Source organism: Oncorhynchus mykiss, chromosome 18, assembly GCF_057628025.1.
Source record: "Oncorhynchus mykiss isolate SJ-2025 chromosome 18, ASM5762802v1, whole genome shotgun sequence".
In the NCBI taxonomy this organism is placed as follows: Eukaryota; Metazoa; Chordata; class Actinopteri; order Salmoniformes; family Salmonidae; genus Oncorhynchus; species Oncorhynchus mykiss.
The window spans coordinates 73,490,180-73,511,774 of record NC_143039.1 but is presented as its reverse complement, the minus strand read 5'-3'; the positions used below and the strand labels follow the sequence as shown (position 1 = coordinate 73,511,774).

General features: G+C 45.1%; 1 protein-coding gene across 1 annotated transcript; it reads right to left on the bottom strand.

The window, feature by feature from the left end:
* Positions 1-4,882: 4,882 nt before the first annotated feature.
* On the bottom strand, positions 4,883-20,676 carry LOC110496710 (transmembrane protein 200A). Its single transcript, XM_036953550.2, has 2 exons — positions 20,217-20,676; positions 4,883-8,814 (listed from the first exon to the last, which is right to left on the bottom strand). The coding sequence occupies exon 2, from the start codon at positions 8,780-8,782 to the stop codon at positions 7,427-7,429; it is 1,356 nt and encodes a 451-aa protein (XP_036809445.1). The 5' UTR covers positions 8,783-8,814; positions 20,217-20,676; the 3' UTR covers positions 4,883-7,426.
* Positions 20,677-21,595: the final 919 nt, after the last annotated feature.

Genomic DNA, 21,595 nt, shown 5'->3' with positions numbered 1-21,595 from the left:
TTTTAAATTAACCTCCCCTGGGACACACCACAGTGTCATTCTCATCCCTGACTGTTGCTTTTCTCCACTCCTTTGGTAAATTAGTATCCCTTGAAACCATTGTGTTGTGTTCACACCTGGATCCCATTGAGTCCTGCATGCAGGCCAACGAGGCTGTGCCTCTGGGAGTGACTGCAGTAAAACACAATTACAACCAGCTTTAAGCCGTTTACTCAGCTCCCTGCCTCCCTTACACACACACACAGACACACACACACACCACACTATACTACACTAATTGCGAGGATCTGTTGGGTTGAGTTGGGCGACATGTCCTCCCCACCCATCAGCATTTAATGTCTTAAAGTTAATACTGAGTTCTAACTGTAAGTTAATACTGAGTTCTAACTAAGTTAATACTGAGTTCTAACTGTAAGTTAATACTGAGTTCTAACTGTAAGTTAATACTGAGTTCTAACTGTAAGTTAATACTGAGTTCTAACTAAGTTAATTCTGAGTTCTAACTAAGTTAATTCTGAGTTCTAACTGTAAGTTAATACTGACTTCAAACTGTAAGTTAATACTGAGTTCTACCTAAGTTAATACTGAGTTCAAACTGTAAGTTAATACTGAGTTCTAACTGTAAGTTAATCCTGAGTTCTACCTAAGTTAATACTGAGTTCAAACTGTAAGTTAATACTGAGTTCTACCTAAGTTAATACTGAGTTCTACCTAAGTTAATACTGAGTTCTAACTGTAAGTTAATACTGAGTTCTACCTAAGTTAATACTGAGTTCTACCTAAGTTAATACTGAGTTCTAACTAAGTTAATACTGAGTTCTAACTGTAAGTTAATACTGAGTTCTAACTAAGTTAATACTGAGTTCTAACTGTAAGTTAATACTGAGTTCTAACTAAGTTAATTCTGAGTTCTAACTAAGTTAATTCTGAGTTCTAACTAAGTTAATTCTGAGTTCTAACTGTAAGTTAATACTGAGTTCTACCTAAGTTAATACTGAATACTGTAAGTTAATACTGAGTTCTAACTGTAAATTAATCCTGAGTTCTACCTAAGTTAATACTGAGTTCAAACTGTAAGTTAATACTGAGTTCTACCTAAGTTAATACTGAGTTCTAACTGTAAGTTAATACTGAGTTCTAACTGTAAGTTAATTCTGAGTTCTAACTGTAAGTTAATACTGAGTTCTAACTGTAACTTAATACTGAGTTCTAACTGTAAGTTAATACTGAGTTCTAACTAAGTTAAAACCTGCTGTGACTACCCATCCCGTGTCTGGGATCGTTGTCATCATCTGACACTAATTAGCATAACACAACGGACATAAATATTACTAGAAAATATTCCTATTTATGAAATCACAAGTGACCACAAATATATTGAAACACAGCTTAGCCTTTTGTTAATCACCCTGTCATCTCAGATGTTGAAAATATGCTTTACAGCCAAAGCAAGACAAGCATTTGTGTAAGTTTATTGATAGCCTAGCATAGCATTATGTCCAGCTAGCAGTAGGCACCTTGGTCACGAAAATCAGAAAAGCAATCAAATGAAATCGTTTACCTTTGATGAGCTTCGGATGTTTTCACTCACGAGAATCCCAGTTAGATATCAAATGTTCCTTTTTTCCAAAAATATTATTTTTGTAGGCGAAATAGCTCCCGTTTGGCTGAGAAATCGACCGGAAATTGGAAATTGCGGTCACGAAAACACCGAAAAATATTCCAAATTAGCTCCATAATACAGACAGAAACATGGCAAACGTTGTTTATAATCAATCCTCAAGGTGTTTTTCAAATATCTATTCGATAATATATCCAGTAGAACCGAGAGGAAAAATGGCTACCTCTGTATTTTACGCAAGAATCCCTCTGAGAGCCATCAGGTGACCACTTACCGCAATATAGTCGCTTACGCTCATTCTTCAACATAAATGCATGAAACTACGTCAAAATGCTGTAGACACCTTGGGGAATACATAGAAAAAGGAATCTGGTTGATAGCCCATTCACTGCTCAATAGGGACGCATCGGAACGCAGAGCTTTCAAAACATGAGTCACTTCCGGATTGGATTTTTCTCAGGCTTTCGCCTGCAATATCAGTTCTGTTATACTCACAGACAATATTCTTTACAGTTTTGAAAACTTTAGAGTGTTTTCTATCCTAAGCGGTCAATTATATGCATATTCTAGCATCTTGTCCTGACAAAATAGCCCGTTTACATTGGGAACTTTATTTTTCCAAAAATGAAAATACTGCCCCCTAGTTACAAGATTAATACTGAGTTCTAACTGTAGGTTAATAAAGTGACAATGCCTGAGAAGCCGGTGTTTGGAGGATATATTGGCACGGGTGTTATTAGGCCCGAGACGAAGTCAAGCCAATCTATCCTCCAAAGACTGGCTTCGCGGGCATTATCACTTGTATACAACGGGTTACCAACATATTCAAATAATGATTTATATATTTTCATTAAAAACGTAATTTTGATTCATTTATTCATACTATTTCATCCTTCCACAAGATCAAATCTAGTGTTTCTGCTCAAGCTGGCAAGTTGTTCGTTCTAGCGATTTGGTTGCCAGAGATGTGACCCAGTCATTAAGTCTTTTTGTTCTGTATCTATGGGCGCGACCATACTGCCATACTGCCTGGCAACGTTCTTATCCCTTGCTTGCTAGCTAGCCAACTACGGCTAATTTAGAAAGTGCAGCCAGAATAACAACAAAGTGGCTGCATTTGCGTTTGTTTAAGCTGTTTTCTAGTGACGTTTATTTGGATACATACATATCAATGAGCTAATGAGGCGCGATTTCACCTGGCATAGAAAATGTGCTCTCTCGTCAGGACACTGTTGTTCAGAGGAGCTAGTCAACAACACAGCTAACACAATCACTTCAAACTGAAGCTGGAAAGACTGCAAACTAGCTGCACTTCGTTTTGTTTGACCTGTTTTCTATTCATATTTCTTTGTGTATATCCATACAAATGATGCTGATTCATGATTTCGACTGGCTGAGAAAAGCTATCTGCCTGTCTGTCTCATCTCGACTGCTGACAATTTCATTACTATGCTACAGCTGGAGATCGAATTTGAATATAGAAACGATGTTGCAAATGTCGGAGAAACAGACAGCAAGGTTTATACAAATCTCCGCTGTTGAAAACTAAATGTTAGTCTAAAAGAAATGTGAGATAATGTCTAGATGCTTTTTATAGTGGAGATCAAGTTTATAAATTGCCTGGCTGGGCTGATGAGATAGTGGATTGTGTAGTCAGACGGAACAGAGTAAATAGGCATTTTAACGTCATAGATTTAGCCGGTGGTACCAAGTGGAATAGACACTGTCTGGAATGCGGTTTTAACCAATCAGCATTCAGGATTAGACCCACCGTTGTATAACACTGAGTTATAACTGTAGTACTTGAGTAACGATCGCTTTATTCTAAAAGACCTTAGAAAGTACTCAACAACACGATCGCATTATTCTAAAAGACCTTAGAAACTCCTACACACATTTCAGTGTTCTTTCTAAAATCACAAAACTCTGATCACCCACAGGGTTACATAAATTGCTGTAGTTTCCTCTAGCATGATAAATGGATAATACTAACGAGAGAAAGACTGAGGACTTTGGAGAGCATCGTCTGTGACTAATCAGCTGGAAAGGTGATAGACCGATGCCTCGGTTTGCTGTTGATCTTTAACCCCTAACATCATGCAGACAGCCAGAGAGACCTGGGTTACATCCAAATGGCACCCTAATCCCTACATAGTGCGCTACTTTTGATATAGGGATTAGGGAGTCATTTGGGACACAGCCTGGATAATCTCTGCTAGCCAGATGCTAATGCATCAGAGGTAGTACTTGGGCAGTACCTTGTGCCAATGGAAGACCATTTATATGCATTTTCACCGAACAAATCATATTATGGACGGTTTGCAATTTTCTCACTGGCATTGAACCGAATGTAAATTCTTCCAACTGGACTGACAGACAGTTTAGCAGATAGAAATGTGGAATGTGGCCTAGCACAATGTGGGCCAGCACAAAGTGGGCCAGCACAATGTGGGCCAGCACAATGTGGGCCAGCACAATGGCTTGTTGGTGGTGTAATCACCGTGCCCCCCTAACCCCTCCCACATTATGTCATCCTCCACCTAGTTGTGATTTTGGCAGGAGAAGGCCCTGGGTCTTGCCCGCTGGCTTTATGAGCTGTTAGAGTCGCAGAAGCCATCTTGTAAACAGCCAATTAAATGAGAAGAGATCACGAGAGACTGCATACCTACCCGGAAGAAACCATCAAATCTAATAAGGGGAGAAAAAGTTGGCCTGGGAGAGAGGCTCTGCTGAGGATAATTACAGCTGGGGAATTTCTCCTTCCTCCCCCCCTCAGGAGGACTGCTCCAATATGAGGCTGTGATGTGGGGACAGATCTGATCTACACAGACACAGAGGAACTTGTGGTTTTGTAGATGTACTGTAGGTGAGTGTTATCTAATTCAAGGTCATAGGATGTCCTCTGTCGAAGTCTTTAGCATAGATTAGAATAATAGTAGTGGAGAAAGTAGATAGGAAAGTGCTTGTGATACGAGAGATTCCAAAATTCTGTTCAGACTTCCATTTTGTTCCATTTGAATGCCTTGTGTCGTGGTAAACCCATGCTGATTGGCTCTGGTGACAACTAGGAGGCTCATTGGTTCACATCCCAGCAGAACGTCCTCAAGCTGGGAGGAACAATGAGACGCGAAGCCCCTGTCGAGTGAGGAATAGGGTCATCAGTTTGGCACACACAAATAATGATACCATATAAATACCCCATCGGAAGGTTGTAACCTTGCCAAGGTGAACCAATGAAACCACTGACAACACAAGGAAGGGTTTTTGTTGTTGCTTTGCCTTATATTTGTAACACAGGCATAGTATGTGGGTCTACGGGGTCAGACACAGACAATAATTGTTCTGTCAGACCTACTGATATTGCTTGGTAATACATTTAGAACACAAATTGTCACACTGACATGGCATACAAAACAGGCAACACTGACGAGAGAGAGAGAGAGAAAGAGAGAGAGAGAGAGAGACAGAGAGAGAGAGACACAGAGAGAGAGAGAGAGACAGAGAGCGAGAGAGACAGAGAGACAGAGAGACAGAGACAGAGAGAGAGAGACAGACAGAGAGAGACAGAGAGAGAGAGAGAGAGAGAGATAGAGAGACAGAGAGAGAGAGAGAGAGACTGTGGCATTGAAAATACAATGGAGCCTTCTCTCCACATCAGCCTGTGTGTGTGTGTGGTGTGTGTGTGTCTTGTCCTAAGGGAACCAGACATGTCTTAATCACGTAGCCCCACACACCCCAACTGCATGCTAAAACATTGATAATTTCATTCCACTAAATCAAACAGACTGAGACAGTGCTGTCCTCCATTCCCTCACCTCTATTGGACGAAGAAAGGGGTGACCCCCCTCCTCGTAAACATTAGGGTCCGCGTCCCAAATGGAACCCTAGTCCTTATATAGAACACTACATAGGGAATAGGGTGTCATTTGGGACGAACACAAGATGCACTCTGAGAAGGAAGCAGTGAGAGAATCAACAGGCCGGTAGACAGGAGGGAGGGCTTTCTCCTCACCGCTGATTCCCACTGGTGAATTACCTGGGGATGCATCTCAAACAGCACCCTATTCCCTATGCCAGGACTCCCCAACCCTGTTCCTGGAGAGTTACCGTCCAGTAGGTTTTAACTCCAACCCTGTTCCTGGAGAGTTACCATCCAGTAGGTTTTAACTCCAACCCTGTTCCTGGAGAGTTACCCTCCTGTAGGTTTTAACTCCAACCCTATTCCCTATGCCAGGACTCCCCAACCCTGTTCCTGGAGAGTTACCATCCAGTAGGTTCTAACTCCAACCCTGTTCCTGGAGAGATACCCTCTTGTAGTGAAATCCTACTGGATGGTAACTCTCCAGGAACAAGGTTGTAGTTAAAACCTACTGGATGGTAACTCTCCAGGAACAGGGTTGGAGTTAAAACCTACTGGATGGTAACTCTCCAGGAACAGGGTTGTAGTGAAATCCTACTGGATGGTAACTCTCCAGGAACAGGGTTGGGGAGTCCTGGTATAGGGAATAGGGTTGGAGTTAAAACCTACAGGAAGGAGGGTAACTCTCCAGGAACAGGGTTGGAGTTAAAACCTACTGGATGGTAACTCTCCAGGAACAGGGTTGGAGTTAAAACCTACTGGAGGGTATCTCTCCAGGAACAGGGTTGTAGTTAAAACCTACTGGATGGTAACTCTCTAGGAACAGGGTTGGAGAGCCCTGCCCTATACAGACCACTACTTTTGACCAGAGCCCTATGAGTGCAGGTCAAGAGTAGTGCACTATATAGGGAATAGGGTGTAATTTGGGACACAACCTTGGTAATAACCAGGAGAAGGACAGCAAACGGACAACATAGTACGTGAAGGGATTTATTACCCATTCATAAGCCCTACATTACCCATTCATAAGCCCTACATAACCCATTCATAAGCCCTACATAACCCATTCATAAGCCCTACATAACCCATTCATAAGCCCTACATAACCCATTAACAAGCACTACATAATACTTAATCAATGCTTATGTACTGTTTATGAATGTGTAATGAAGTCTTTATGTAGGTAACCTTCAAATAAAGTGTTATCAACCTATCATTAACTATGTGTTTATCTGCTCCACAGCCAATTAAAGCATTATTCTGCATAACTATGTAGATGTAGATTACACATGACATCTCTATCATCATGCACTTGTTTTGGTCTATGGAACATGTGTTTTATTTTACTAGCTGTTATCAGAAGCACATCTGAGGCTCGCCGACAGATTTGAGTAGTTTGGTTTTTAAATAGATTACACAGTGAAGACAGTCCCTCGTTAGAATGCGTTTTTCACCTCCCACATTCGGATGTGCTTGTTGTGTCCTGGAAACAAGCAACGCCTTGGCAATGAAAGACAAATTGATTCCTTCAGTGTTGCCAAGTGTCAAGGCCTAACTGCCACCCAGTAAACAGACTGGGAAATGTCTTTGACAGTATGGAGTATTGTTCCCCTCTTGAAACAGAACGTCTGCCAAGCCGATCCAATTGGTCTGCAGTCCTCCGACACTTGTGTTTATATATCCACGCCACGGGAAGTCCGAGTAACAAGGTTTCTAAAAGGTTTGTATCTTCAGATGTGGAAGCTGCTCGACGCCGTGGAGAGGAATTCGGTGTCGTACAATAAAAGAGTTTCTCGGTTTCAGGAGTCAGTGAAAACAGAGTTACAATCCAACGGAAAAAGCTCCTACTCCTGGTTGTCGATATATCAGCATCCGTGAGGATCTTTCTTCATAAGCTGCTTTTAACAAACAGACAGAGGACCCTGATATGGGGCCCTTACTGGGTCTCATTGGAAAGGCCCTGAGCCGAAACTCTTATCCCACTGAGAACACTGCTGCTCCAACTGGTCTAGCAGTCTGTCCACCGAGTCCTCCTTATTGTCCAGCTTCAGGTACCTGCGGGCACAGCCCAGGTCTAACCGGGGCCAGCTGCGATGCTTCTGTTCCTCTACGGGGGTGAGCTCCGGGGTCTCCACACATCCAACCATGTTCACACACACGTCCAAGCTGCGTTCCCTCCGCGGGGGCTTGTGCTGCACTATCTGTGGGTCCGCCCCAGGTCCCCCGGGTCGCATGGCCCCTTCCTGTAGACGTATTACAGTCTGGGGCCCGTGGGGGCCTGGGTTAGTCCTGTAGCTAAGACTGTAGGAGCGCCTGGGAAGCATGGCTGTGACCTCCGACCTCTCCCAGTCGTCCCCTCCCAGAGTGGACATGGAGCTGGCTGACACCAGACAGTTGTGGAGCTTAAAGAGGTGAGCGGGCTGGGGGTCTGGGCTGGAGCCCCCTACGCCTGGCTCACCACCGCCCCACAGCGTGTTGAAGTCCGTCTTGCTGGAGTTGCAGGAGTTGGAATGGGAGGAGTGGAGGGAAGGGGTGGAGGCTGACTCCTGGTGGTGTAGAGCCTCTGTCTGTACGGTGGCCTGCTGGTACGTATAGTCAGCCCTCTCCTCCTCCTCCCTGCTGTCTCTGGTCGTCTGCAGCAGGGGCTCTGAGCTGGCCAGCTGCTGCAGACAGAGGATGTTAAGGTGGGTGGCAGGCAGACTGCTCACCCACTGGTAGTGTTTGGCCATGGAGTTGGCTGCTGACATGTCTGAGAGGTCGGCCGAGGGCACGGCCGCCGACACCGAACAGATGACGCTCTGCATCTGGGCCAGCAGCATCTGGGTCTCCCTGTCGCGGTTCTCGTACAGCACCGTGTTGGCACAGATGAGGATGAACAGCCCCACGCCCATGATGACTGGTCCCAGGAGCTTCATCCGCTCACTGTGGATCAGACTGGCCGTGGTCAGGAGTCTCTTAGCCCCCAGGTTCCAACCGGATGACTGGGGCTCAGAGACACCCTTACCTCTACCTCCTGCTGCTCTGTCCACAGAACCAGAGCCTTGTTGTCCAAGTCCAAGGAGCTGTGATGATCGGTGGGACCGGTAGGGCCAGTACCCAGCCACTGCCAGAGCCGTGCCCACCACCACCACAATGACCCCCAGCACTAGGAAGGCTCCTGGCACAGAGCGGATCCGCAGCTTGCCTTGGATCAGGCCATCCTTCTTCTTCCGGCCCCGCAGGCTGAAACCAGACATCCGTTGGCGTGGGGAAGGAGAGCTTGGCGTTGGGCCCCCGGGGGCCCCGGCCTTCTGGGTCTTCATGGTGCGACTCGGTCCAGCGCCCTATCGGAACACTGTGGAAGAACAGCAGGTTAATAGAAGAGACTACTAACGTGGCTTCTGCTTCCTGTATAGTTTTATACTGTTGTTGATATTGTTCACCTCCCTCCCTCCCTCCCTCTCAGCCTCCCTCTCACCCACTCTCTCCCTCCCTCCCTCCCTCCCACCCACCCACGCACCCACACTCTCCCTTCCTCACACCCACCCACCCTCCCTCTCACCCACTCTCCCTCCCTCCCTCCCTCCCTCCCACCCACCCACCCACACTCTCCCTCCCTCCCTCCCACCCTCTCCCTCCCTCCCACCCACCCACCCTCTCCCTCCCACCCACCCTCCCTCCCTCCCACCCTCTCCCTCCCTCCCTCCCTCCCTCCCTCCCTCCCACCCAACCACCCTCTCCCTCCCACCCACCCTCCCTCTCACCCCCTCTCACCCCCTGCACTGTATCCTGTAAACAATGAACTCCTTATCCTCGTAGAGACGATGATCGTAGGTTCTGTTCTCACTTTCATACTGCGGAAACTGCACTGTATCCTGTAAACAATGAACTCCTTATCCTCGTAGAGACGAGGATCGTAGGTTCTGTTCTCACTTTCATACTGCGGAAGCTGCACTGTATCCTGTAAACAATGAACTCCTTATCCTCGTAGAGACGAGGATCGTAGGTTCTGTTCTCACTTTCATACTGCGGAAGCTGCACTGTATCCTGTAAACAATGAACTCCTTATCCTCGTAGAGACGAGGATCGTAGGTTCTGTTCTCACTTTCATACTGCGGAAGCTGCACTGTATCCTGTAAACAATGAACTCCTTATCCTCGTAGAGACGAGGATCGTAGGTTCTGTTCTCACTTTCATACTGCGGAAGCTGCACTGTATCCTGTAAACAATGAACTCCTTATCCTTGTAGAGACGAGGATCGTAGGTTCTGTTCTCACTTTCATACTGCGGAAGCTGCACTGTATCCTGTAAACAATGAACTCCTTATCCTCGTAGAGACGAGGATCGTAGGTTCTGTTCTCACTTTCATACTGCGGAAGCTGCACTGTATCCTGTAAACAATGAACTCCTTATCCTCGTAGAGACGAGGATCGTAGGTTCTGTTCTCACTTTCATACTGCGGAAGCTGCACTGTATCCTGTAAACAATGAACTCCTTATCCTCGTAGAGACGAGGATCGTAGGTTCTGTTCTCACTTTCATACTGCGGAAGCTGCACTGTATCCTGTAAACAATGAACTCCTTATCCTCGTAGAGACGAGGATCGTAGGTTCTGTTCTCACTTTCATACTGCGGAAGCTGCACTGTATCCTGTAAACAATGAACTCCTTATCCTCGTAGAGACGAGGATCGTAGGTTCTGTTCTCACTTTCATACTGCGGAAGCTGCACTGTATCCTGTAAACAATGAACTCCTTATCCTCGTAGAGACGAGGATCGTAGGTTCTGTTCTCACTTTCATACTGCGGAAGCTGCACTGTATCCTGTAAACAATGAACTCCTTATCCTCGTAGAGACGAGGATCGTAGGTTCTGTTCTCACTTTCATACTGCGGAAGCTGCACTGTATCCTGTAAACAATGAACTCCTTATCCTCGTAGAGACGATGATCGTAGGTTCTGTTCTCACTTTCATACTGCGGAAGCTGCACTGTATCCTGTAAACAATGAACTCCTTATCCTCGTAGAGACGATGATCGTAGGTTCTGTTCTCACTTTCATACTGCGGAAGCTGCACTGTATCCTGTAAACAATGAACTCCTTATCCTCGTAGAGACGATGATCGTAGGTTCTGTTCTCACTTTCATACTGCGGAAACTGCACTGTATCCTGTAAACAATGAACTCCTTATCCTCGTAGAGACGAGGATCGTAGGTTCTGTTCTCACTTTCATACTGCGGAAGCTGCACTGTATCCTGTAAACAATGAACTCCTTATCCTCGTAGAGACGAGGATCGTAGGTTCTGTTCTCACTTTCATACTGCGGAAGCTGCACTGTATCCTGTAAACAATGAACTCCTTATCCTCGTAGAGACGATGATCGTAGGTTCTGTTCTCACTTTCATACTGCGGAAGCTGCACTGTATCCTGTAAACAATGAACTCCTTATCCTCGTAGAGACGATGATCGTAGGTTCTGTTCTCACTTTCATACTGCGGAAGCTGCACTGTATCCTGTAAACAATGAACTCCTTATCCTCGTAGAGACGATGATCGTAGGTTCTGTTCTCACTTTCATACTGCGGAAGCTGCACTGTATCCTGTAAACAATGAACTCCTTATCCTCGTAGAGACGATGATCGTAGGTTCTGTTCTCACTTTCATACTGCGGAAACTGCACTGTATCCTGTAAACAATGAACTCCTTATCCTCGTAGAGACGAGGATCGTAGGTTCTGTTCTCACTTTCATACTGCGGAAGCTGCACTGTATCCTGTAAACAATGAACTCCTTATCCTCGTAGAGACGAGGATCGTAGGTTCTGTTCTCACTTTCATACTGCGGAAGCTGCACTGTATCCTGTAAACAATGAACTCCTTATCCTCGTAGAGACGATGATCGTAGGTTCTGTTCTCACTTTCATACTGCGGAAGCTGCACTGTATCCTGTAAACAATGAACTCCTTATCCTCGTAGAGACGAGGATCGTAGGTTCTGTTCTCACTTTCATACTGCGGAAGCTGCACTGTATCCTGTAAACAATGAACTCCTTATCCTCGTAGAGACGATGATCGTAGGTTCTGTTCTCACTTTCATACTGCGGAAGCTGCACTGTATCCTGTAAACAATGAACTCCTTATCCTCGTAGAGACGATGATCGTAGGTTCTGTTCTCACTTTCATACTGCGGAAGCTGCACTGTATCCTGTAAACAATGAACTCCTTATCCTCGTAGAGACGAGGATCGTAGGTTCTGTTCTCACTTTCATACTGCGGAAGCTGCACTGTATCCTGTAAACAATGAACTCCTTATCCTCGTAGAGACGAGGATCGTAGGTTCTGTTCTCACTTTCATACTGCGGAAGCTGCACTGTATCCTGTAAACAATGAACTCCTTATCCTCGTAGAGACGAGGATCGTAGGTTCTGTTCTCACTTTCATACTGCGGAAGCTGCACTGTATCCTGTAAACAATGAACTCCTTATCCTCGTAGAGACGAGGATCGTAGGTTCTGTTCTCACTTTCATACTGTGGAAGCTGCACTGTATCCTGTAAACAATGAACTCCTTATCCTCGTAGAGACGAGGATCGTAGGTTCTGTTCTCACTTTCATACTGCGGAAGCTGCACTGTATCCTGTAAACAATGAACTCCTTATCCTCGTAGAGACGAGGATCGTAGGTTCTGTTCTCACTTTCATACTGCGGAAGCTGCACTGTATCCTGTAAACAATGAACTCCTTATCCTCGTAGAGACGAGGATCGTAGGTTCTGTTCTCACTTTCATACTGCGGAAGCTGCACTGTATCCTGTAAACAATGAACTCCTTATCCTCGTAGAGACGAGGATCGTAGGTTCTGTTCTCACTTTCATACTGCGGAAGCTGCACTGTATCCTGTAAACAATGAACTCCTTATCCTCGTAGAGACGAGGATCGTAGGTTCTGTTCTCACTTTCATACTGCGGAAGCTGCACTGTATCCTGTAAACAATGAACTCCTTATCCTCGTAGAGACGAGGATCGTAGGTTCTGTTCTCACTTTCATACTGCGGAAGCTGCACTGTATCCTGTAAACAATGAACTCCTTATCCTCGTAGAGACGAGGATCGTAGGTTCTGTTCTCACTTTCATACTGCGGAAGCTGCACTGTATCCTGTAAACAATGAACTCCTTATCCTCGTAGAGACGATGATCGTAGGTTCTGTTCTCACTTTCATACTGCGGAAGCTGCACTGTATCCTGTAAACAATGAACTCCTTATCCTCGTAGAGACGAGGATCGTAGGTTCTGTTCTCACTTTCATACTGCGGAAGCTGCACTGTATCCTGTAAACAATGAACTCCTTATCCTCGTAGAGACGATGATCGTAGGTTCTGTTCTCACTTTCATACTGCGGAAGCTGCACTGTATCCTGTAAACAATGAACTCCTTATCCTCGTAGAGACGATGATCGTAGGTTCTGTTCTCACTTTCATACTGCGGAAACATTGTTGCTCTTTTGTTCGACTGTAAAAACAGCTTCTCAGGTTTTTCATATGTCACACAACCAAATGTTTCCCTGTTGAAACACTTTGTTCAAAATGTTTTATCTAAGAGGGAGATGATAAAAGGTATTTCGTTAATGTTTTTATTCCTTTGGAGATTGACAGATTTATTACCACGTTTTGCATCACAGCAACCTTATTTTTTTTCTCCATTTTAACCTTCACAGAAAATCATTAAAGTTAGATAACTATTTTGAAACAAACCATTCCAAACCTTTGTACAAACACAACCCAGGGAAAACACTCTCTCACGTGGCGTTCTACTTGAGTGCACACATGACCATAAACAAGGTGAAACAGCTTAAAACGCTTTAGCTGCAATTTAGCTGCTAAGCAACAATTATTTTAAAACCTAGTGTCTCTAGTACCAAGATGATCTGATAACACTCAAAACACATGAAAGTCAAGTACATTTTTTAAACATTGATTCCTTGGGCCTCCCGAGTGGAGCTGCGGTCTAAGGTACTGCATCACTGAGCTAGAGGAGTCACTACAGACCTTAGTGGGACAGCGGTCTAAGGTACTGCATCGCAGAGCTAGAGGAGTCACTACAGACCTGGGTTCGATCCCGGGCTGTATGACAACCAGATGTGATCGGGAGTCCCATAGGGCGGCACATAACTGGACCAGCGTTGTCCGGGTTAGGGGAGGGTTTGGCCCAGCATTGTCCGGGTTAGGGGAGGGTTTGGCCCAGCGTCGTCCGGGTTAGGGGAGGGTTTGGCCCAGCGTCGTCCGGGTTAGGGGAGGGTTTGGCCCAGCGTCGTCCGGGTTAGGGGAGGGTTTGGCCCAGCGTCGTCCGGGTTAGGGGAGGGTTTGGCTCAGCGTCGTCCGGGGTAGGGGAGGGTTTGGCCCAGCGTCGTCCGGGTTAGGGGAGGGTTTGGCCCAGCGTCGTCCGGGGTAGGGGAGGGTTTGGCCCAGCGTCGTCCGGGTTAGGGGAGGGTTTGGCCCAGCGTCGTCCGGGTTAGGGGAGGGTTTGGCTCAGCGTCGTCCGGGTTAGGGGAGGGTTTGGCCCAGCGTTGTCCGGGTTAGGGGAGGGTTTGGCCGGGGGGGCTTTACTTGGCTCTTCGTGCTCTAGCGACTCCTTGTGGCGAGCCAGGCGCCTGCAGGCTGACCTCAGTCCGTCAGGTGAACAGTGTTTCCTCCGACACATTGATGCGGCTGGCTTCCGGGTTAAGAGGGTGGGTGTTAAGAAGCATGATTTGGCGGGTCATGTTTCGGAGAACGCATGACTCGACCTTCGCATCCCGAGCCCGTTGGGGAGTTGCAGCGATGAGACCAGATCGAAATTGGAGAGAAAAAAGGGGGTAAAATACCAAAAAAATACAACAAAAATAAGAAAAACGTTAATTCCTTTGTCACATAATCAACATGTCCTGTTCATTTAACAAAAAATCTTCGGCATCCCAAATCTTACCGTATTCCATACAGTGTGTTTCTTTTGACCAGAGCCCTGTACAGTGAATAGAGAGCAATAGTAATGGCTCTTTTGTAGTAACTCCTTTTTGTAGGCACCAACTCCTTTATGTAGGCACCAACTCCTTATTGTAGGCACCAACTCCTTATTGTCGGCACCAACTCCTTATTGTCGGCACCAACTCCTTATTGTCGGCACCAACTCCTTATTGTCGGCACCAACTCCTTATTGTCGGCACCAACTCCTTATTGTCGGCACCAACTCCTTATTGTCGGCACCAACTCCTTATTGTCGGCACCAACTCCTTATTGTCGGCACCAACTCCTTTTTGTCGGCACCAACTCCTTTTTGTCGGCACCAACTCCTTTTTGTCGGCACCAACTCCTTATTGTAGGCACCAACTCCTTATTGTAGGCACCAACTCCATTTTGTAGGCACCAACTCCATTTTGTAGGCACCAACTCCTTATTGTAGGCACCAACTCCTTATTGTAGGCACCAACTCCATTTTGTAGGCACCAACTCCATTTTGTAGGCACCAACTCCTTTTTGTAGGCACCAACTCCTTTTTGTAGGCACCAACTCCATTTTGTAGGCACCAACTCCTTATTGTAGGCACCAACTCCTTTTTGTAGGCACCAACTCCTTATTGTAGGCACCAACTCCTTATTGTAGGCACCAACTCCTTATTGTAGGCACCAACTCCATTTTGTAGGCACCAACTCCTTATTGTAGGCACCAACTCCTTTTTGTAGGCACCAACTCCATTTTGTAGGCACCAACTCCTTATTGTAGGCACCAACTCCTTTTTGTAGGCACCAACTCCTTATTGTAGGCACCTAGGCACCAACTCCTTATTGTAGGCACCAACTCCTTATTGTAGGCACCAACTCCTTATTGTAGGCACCAACTCCTTATTGTAGGCACCAACTCCATGTTGTAGGCACCAACTCCTTATTGTAGGCACCAACTCCTTTTTGTAGGCACCAACTCCATTTTGTAGGCACCAACTCCTTATTGTAGGCACCAACTCCTTTTTGTAGGCACCAACTCCTTATTGTAGGCACCAACTCCTTATTGTAGGCACCAACTCCTTATTGTAGGCACCAACTCCTTATTGTAGGCACCAACTCCTTATTGTAGGCACCAACTCCTTATTGTAGGCACCAACTCCTTATTGTAGGCAACAACTCCTTTTTGTAGGCACCAACTCCTTCATGGTTCATTGGACAAAGCCTATGGGAAATGAAAATAGAGTCTTTGTGGGTTTTTTGGGATAAACGCCGAAAATTAGATCTTATTCGTTTTGTTTTATGAGATCATCTTCATCAGCTAACGTCACTTTTTGTGAATTTTGAGGCATTTTTGTCATTTTTGTCATGTTACGTGACTGATATGGTCTCATAGAACAAAACGTCTAAGATTTCCTAAGCCCGTGTTAATCTCAGACCTTATTTTCTAAGTTTATCCCAAAAACCCCATTCTTTCCTCATTCCTTTTCCCCATAGGAATGGCTAAACAAACCAGAGGTAACTCGTTTCCATTTTTTTTTTTTTTAGGACCGCAAGCAAACACGCTTTATAGGGTGTCGTTTGGACTCAGCCTCACTGTGGCCAGATAACACAGAGAAAAACAGCAACGCTGGACTGAAATGGTGGAACTGGCACATGGCGAAGACATGTCTTTTCCACTGTTAGGTAAATATTCATACACAGAGACAGACGGGGGCCACGGGGCCACATCCTTTGGCTTGAGTTCATCAAAGCACTTTAGATATGGTTTAGAATGAATGATGAAACCCGGCACAACTTCATAGGCTCCGTACTGGTCTCCCAAAGGACTTCTTTAGTCATAAACTATATGTAAATGAAGTGGCAGAGTCTGGTAACAGCAGTTGTGATGTGTGTGTGTGTGTAGCATGAATGTGTATGTGTGTGTGTGTAGCATGAATGTGTATGTGTGTGTGTCTGTGTATTTCCAGTTCAAGTGTTCAGCAGTCTGAAGGCTTGTAGATAGAAACTGTCTCTGAGCCTGTTGGTATGAGACATCATGCTCCGATACTGTCTGTCTGACAGTAATGGAGAGAACAGCTCGTGGCTGTGGTGTGAAGGGTCCTTGATGATGCTGTGGGACTTCCTCAGGCATCGTTATGATTAGATGTCCTGGGTGGGTGGGAGCACGGTCCCAGTGATGTCCTGGGTGGGTGGGAGCACGGTCCCAGTGATGTCCTGTGTGGGTGGGAGCACGGTCCCAGTGATGTCCTGGGTGGGTGGGAGCACGGTCCCAGTGATGTCCTGTATGGGTGGGAGCACGGTCCCAGTGATGTCCTGGGTGAGTGGGAGCACGGTCCCAGTGATGTCCTGGGTGGGTGGGAGCACGGTCCCAGTGATGTCCTGGGTGGGTGGGAGCACGGTCCCAGTGATGTCCTGGGTGGGTGGGAGCACAGTCCCAGTGATGTCCTGGGCTATCTTCACCACTCACTGGAGGGACTTGCGGTCGTGGAATTAATAATTCCCGTACCAGGCCGTGATGCAACCGGTCAGGAGACTCTCAATGGCGCAGTGGTAGTATTTGGAGAGGACCGGGGTGACATGCTGAATTTCTTCAGCCGCCTTAGGAAGTAGAGACGGTGTTGCGCCCTGTTGACAAGAGTGGTGGTATTGTCGGTACATGACAAGTCTTTTGTGATGTGGACACCGAGGAACTTAAAACTTGTGACTCTTTCTACTGCAGTCCCATTGATATGGAGTCTCAGAGCGGGGGTACTGGACTCTCAGAGCGAGGGTACTGGGCTCTCAGAGCGAGGGTACTGGACTCTCAGAGCGAGAGTACTGGACTCTCAGAGCGAGAGTACTGGACTCTCAGAGCGAGAGTACTGGACTCTCAGAGCGAGAGTACTGGAGTCTTCAGAGCGAGGGTAGTCCCTACTGTGGCATGTAATTTACAACACTACTTTGAATCCCATCCTCATTTAGTTTGGCTTATTTGACCTCAGTGGAGACGCAGGGCTGGTTTTGACAGCCACTACATCCTAAATGGCACCCTAATGCACTATAAATGGAATAGGGTGCAATTTGGGACACAACAAAACAGCAATTCAGTTCAGTCAGAGATGTGGATCAGAATTCAGTTTTCAATTATCAATTTAGGCCCTGTGCACACTCAGATTGTACAACTGATGCACAACACATTAAGGCCCTGTGCACACTCAGATTGTACAACTGATGCACAACACATTAAGGCCCTGTGCACACTCAGATTGTACAACTGATGCACAACACATTAAGGCCCTGTGCACACTCAGATTGTACAACTGATGCACAACACATTAAGGCCCTGTGCACACTCAGATTGTACAACTGATGCACAACACATTAAGGCCCTGTACACACTCAGGATGTGCAACACATTTGACACAATCATTGTGATGCAACGGAGACTTTGGTATGAACCAAGATGTCTACAAAATCATTGTTTCCACAATGTTTGTGTAGGGCCTAATATTTTTTTGTGCAGAAAAACAACCATTGTGTAAAATGAGTTGAACTTGTGTCCAGACCAGAGAGTTACAAGTTCAAATGCCATCTGGGTGATCTGGATAGTTAAAGATGCACTATGCAGAAATCGCTCCACCATTTCCTGGTTGTTAAAATTCTAATAGTTCACCTAATTTTAGTTTATGTGACAAAACAAGCAAGTATAGTTTAGAGCACCATTGTACCATCTAAAACTCTGTGAAATATATTTTCCAGAAGCAAAAATATTGTATTTTCAGCTGTTTGAAGCTGGTGTACAAAACCCAAAGTAAATGACGCAAAAACAAAACATTAGGACGGGAATTGTAGAAATAGAGCACATAGAATAGCTCTACCGCTTCTTAGACGTGCGTTCAATGAGAAGATCTATAACTAACATTTCTATGTGAATTTGGTCTGGTTGCCCAAAAGTGTACATATAGCAGCTTTAAAATCATGTACGGCTGCTAATTCCACTCTCACTGAGAATAGTTCCCTGGCTGCGTGGAGAAAGAACATTCACTATAGTTGCCTGGCTACCTGGAGCAAAATCATTCCCTCTAGTTGCCTGGCTACCTGGAGCAAGAACATTCCCTCTAGTTGCCTGGCTACCTGGAGCAAAAACATTCCCTCTAGTTGCCTGGCTACCTGGAGCAAAAACATTCACTCTAGTTGCCTGGCTACCTGGAGCAAAAACATTCCCTCTAGTTGCCTGGCTACCTGGAGCAAGAACATTCCCTCTAGTTGCCTGGCTACCAGGAGCAAGAACATTCCCTCTAGTTGCCTGGCTACCTGGAGCAAAAACATTCCCTCTAGTTGCCTGGCTACCTGGAGCAAGAATATGCCCTCTAGATGCCTGGCTACCTGGAGCAAAAACATTCCCTCTAGTTGCCTGGATACCTGGAGCAAGAACATTCCCTCTAGTTGCCTGGCTACCTGGAGCAAAAACATTCCCTCTAGTTGCCTGGCTGCCTGGAGCAAGAATATTCCCTCTAGTTGCCTGGCTACCTGGAGAAAAAACATTCCCTCTAGTTGCCTGGCTACCTGGAGCAAAAACATTCCCTCTTGTTGCCTGGTTGCCTGGAGCAAGAACATTCCCTCTAGTTGCCTGGCTACCTGGAGCAAAAACATTCCCTCTTGTTGCCTGGCTGCCTGGAGCAAGAACTATCCCTCTGCTCATATGGCCACTGATCATAAATGAGTGAGGCAAACCAGACCTCACCTTTCATTTGCTAGCTGTTTTTTCCACTCTCACTTTTAATGAGTCAGGAACAAGCAGTACCACATGACAGTGGAATAAACTTAATATTTTGTTTAAATTATATAAGAGATGTATTAAGTTATATAATTATCAGGTAAAGTGACTTTGGTCCCAAGACAGACAGTCTCTTATAGCAGGGAGAGAATAAGAACGTACCTTTGACAGTCCACTCTCAAAATGTAAGTCACGTGACCGTTTCTGCGTTTTTACTGTTTCTCTTAATTCCCCTCTTGGTATTCGACAAAACACTCAGGGCAATATTCTTCTACTGAATCCTGTTCCTAGGCATGTATGACGCACGGTAAATCATTATTTTGATGATTGCCAAGCTCATTGACTATGCAAAAGAGGTCCACATACTATTTAGGAGTAGGTCCATGCGTCGTGCTTGCAATATCTTTCCGTTATTATATTATTTTTTTATCTGCACTGATTAGCTTACAAATTTTGCGAGCAAAACGCTATTATGCGCACTCCAAATGAACTATATAATACTCGACTACTTTATCAATTAACTGTATAATAAATTGAGTACAATATACCTTGAAGACCCATATTGGGATCATGTTACAGATATCCAACCCCCTTGCAAATAACGGTTTTATATCGGTCGCGTCATAGCAGGCTACGGGGGAGAAAACGATGGAGCGCTGCTACATTCCTTCAGTCCATTGCCCAGTCTCATTGTGCACTGGTCAGGGTTTGCGGGGAAAAATGTAATCTTGTTTTTATTTCCTCTAAATTACAGATCAAATCTCCCAAATATCATACAGTTGAAATAGGCTAATGGGTGAGGGGAAACCAGACAGTGACAGTTTCACTGATTGTCTCGAACTTCAGTAGGTGCACGGTGTCAAAATATAATATTTTCCTTCTGACCTACCAGAAAAGTCTACATTTAACGTGAATTGTCTGAAGTTGGCGCTCTCCTCCAAAGATTCCGCAACACTGTAACAATAATCTTTCCACAACCAGTTGAGTGATGATAGCCTACTTTTGAATGTTTATACCGGGGAAAGTTATAGCCTACTTGCCTTTGACGCAGAATTCTTCGGTTATATTCATTGTCCCCCGACACATATCGATACAGTATCGTTTGGTTTGTTCTGTCATGTAGCCTTAGGATCTTGTCCGTGAAGAAGCAATTCAATTTGCCTATAATTTAAACCAAAACGGAAGGATCAAGGATGAGTGTGGTTCTGCTGCTCGCCGTCTCCTATAAACTCTATCTCTTATTCAATACGTTTTCTAGATATCCTTGTCGTTCGTTACTGGGGAGAAAAAAAAAATGCATTTTCAAAAGCATTAGCCAAAAATGACGCTACATGTGGCCGCCCTCCTCACAAGACAGACCGAACATTCCCACCTCTACTTTTCTTTCACGCTTCCATTCCTTCTCCAGCCGTGATGCTATGCGCACTGCACTTCCGTGGAAATGGAGCAGTGGAGCAGGCTGCTCTTGAAGGATTATTCCATATGCGCACTGTTGACTGACTGACCGACGATCTTAATCGTAGCCAACCATTAGAAGTGGTCTCAAAAATATTTAAATATGGAAGGCTAAACTCATTTATAAATTGGTGGTCAAGTTGTTGTGCCTGGTAATTCGATCAGATAAATATGCCAATTTAGTATGGCCCTACAACTTTTTGTAATTAACTTTAATTGCTGCAATTGATGTGATAATTGAAACCAAAACATTGGAAGGGAATATATTTTATTCCCATGGTTACTCATTGCTAATTACCATTGCTAGTGAGGGCGTTTATGTTAGCATGAATACAGGAGTCAAATTACTACTGCCATCTTGTGGATAAACAGGGGCACATACCCCAAACCTTTATGGTCCACCATAGAGCCCCACCGTGGAGATGTCATAATACCCATAAAACCGAGAGGTCAAACAGGGAAATGGTTCCAATCGTTTTCCCACCATTCCAGAGGATTTTTAGAAACACTTAAAATAAGGGCTGTGTTTCATGTAGGCTTACCCTGGCGTGATGTATTGATAACCATGTAAATCTCTCTCGGAGAAGGTGACTTTAATATATTAGTCTTTATTTACTCCGATTCAAAAATGCTAATTAGCATCAAAGTAGACCATGCAAAACTACAAATTCCTGCACATCAGTTCTGACAAATTTGCTAACAGGTATTTTGTCAATTTTAAAACTTGCACCAAACAGTTCACAGAATTGTCCACTTAAAGAAATTGAGCCTATTTATTCATTACTACATTTTAGATAATCAATCTCTGGATTAACTGAGTCGGCAGTGGCATCTATAATTTATTAATGATAGTCACATTAGTATTTCATTTTTTTTTTGGGGGGGGGGGGGTAAATACAGGCAAATATGTTGAAGTCAGCTCGTTCTAGAGAGATTTACACGGTTATAAAACCACCACGCCAAG

Coding starts and splice junctions, on each gene's coding strand:
- LOC110496710 (XM_036953550.2), bottom strand. CDS start 8,782: ATGAAGACCCAGAAGGCCGGGGCCCCCGGGGGCCCAACGCCAAGCTCT.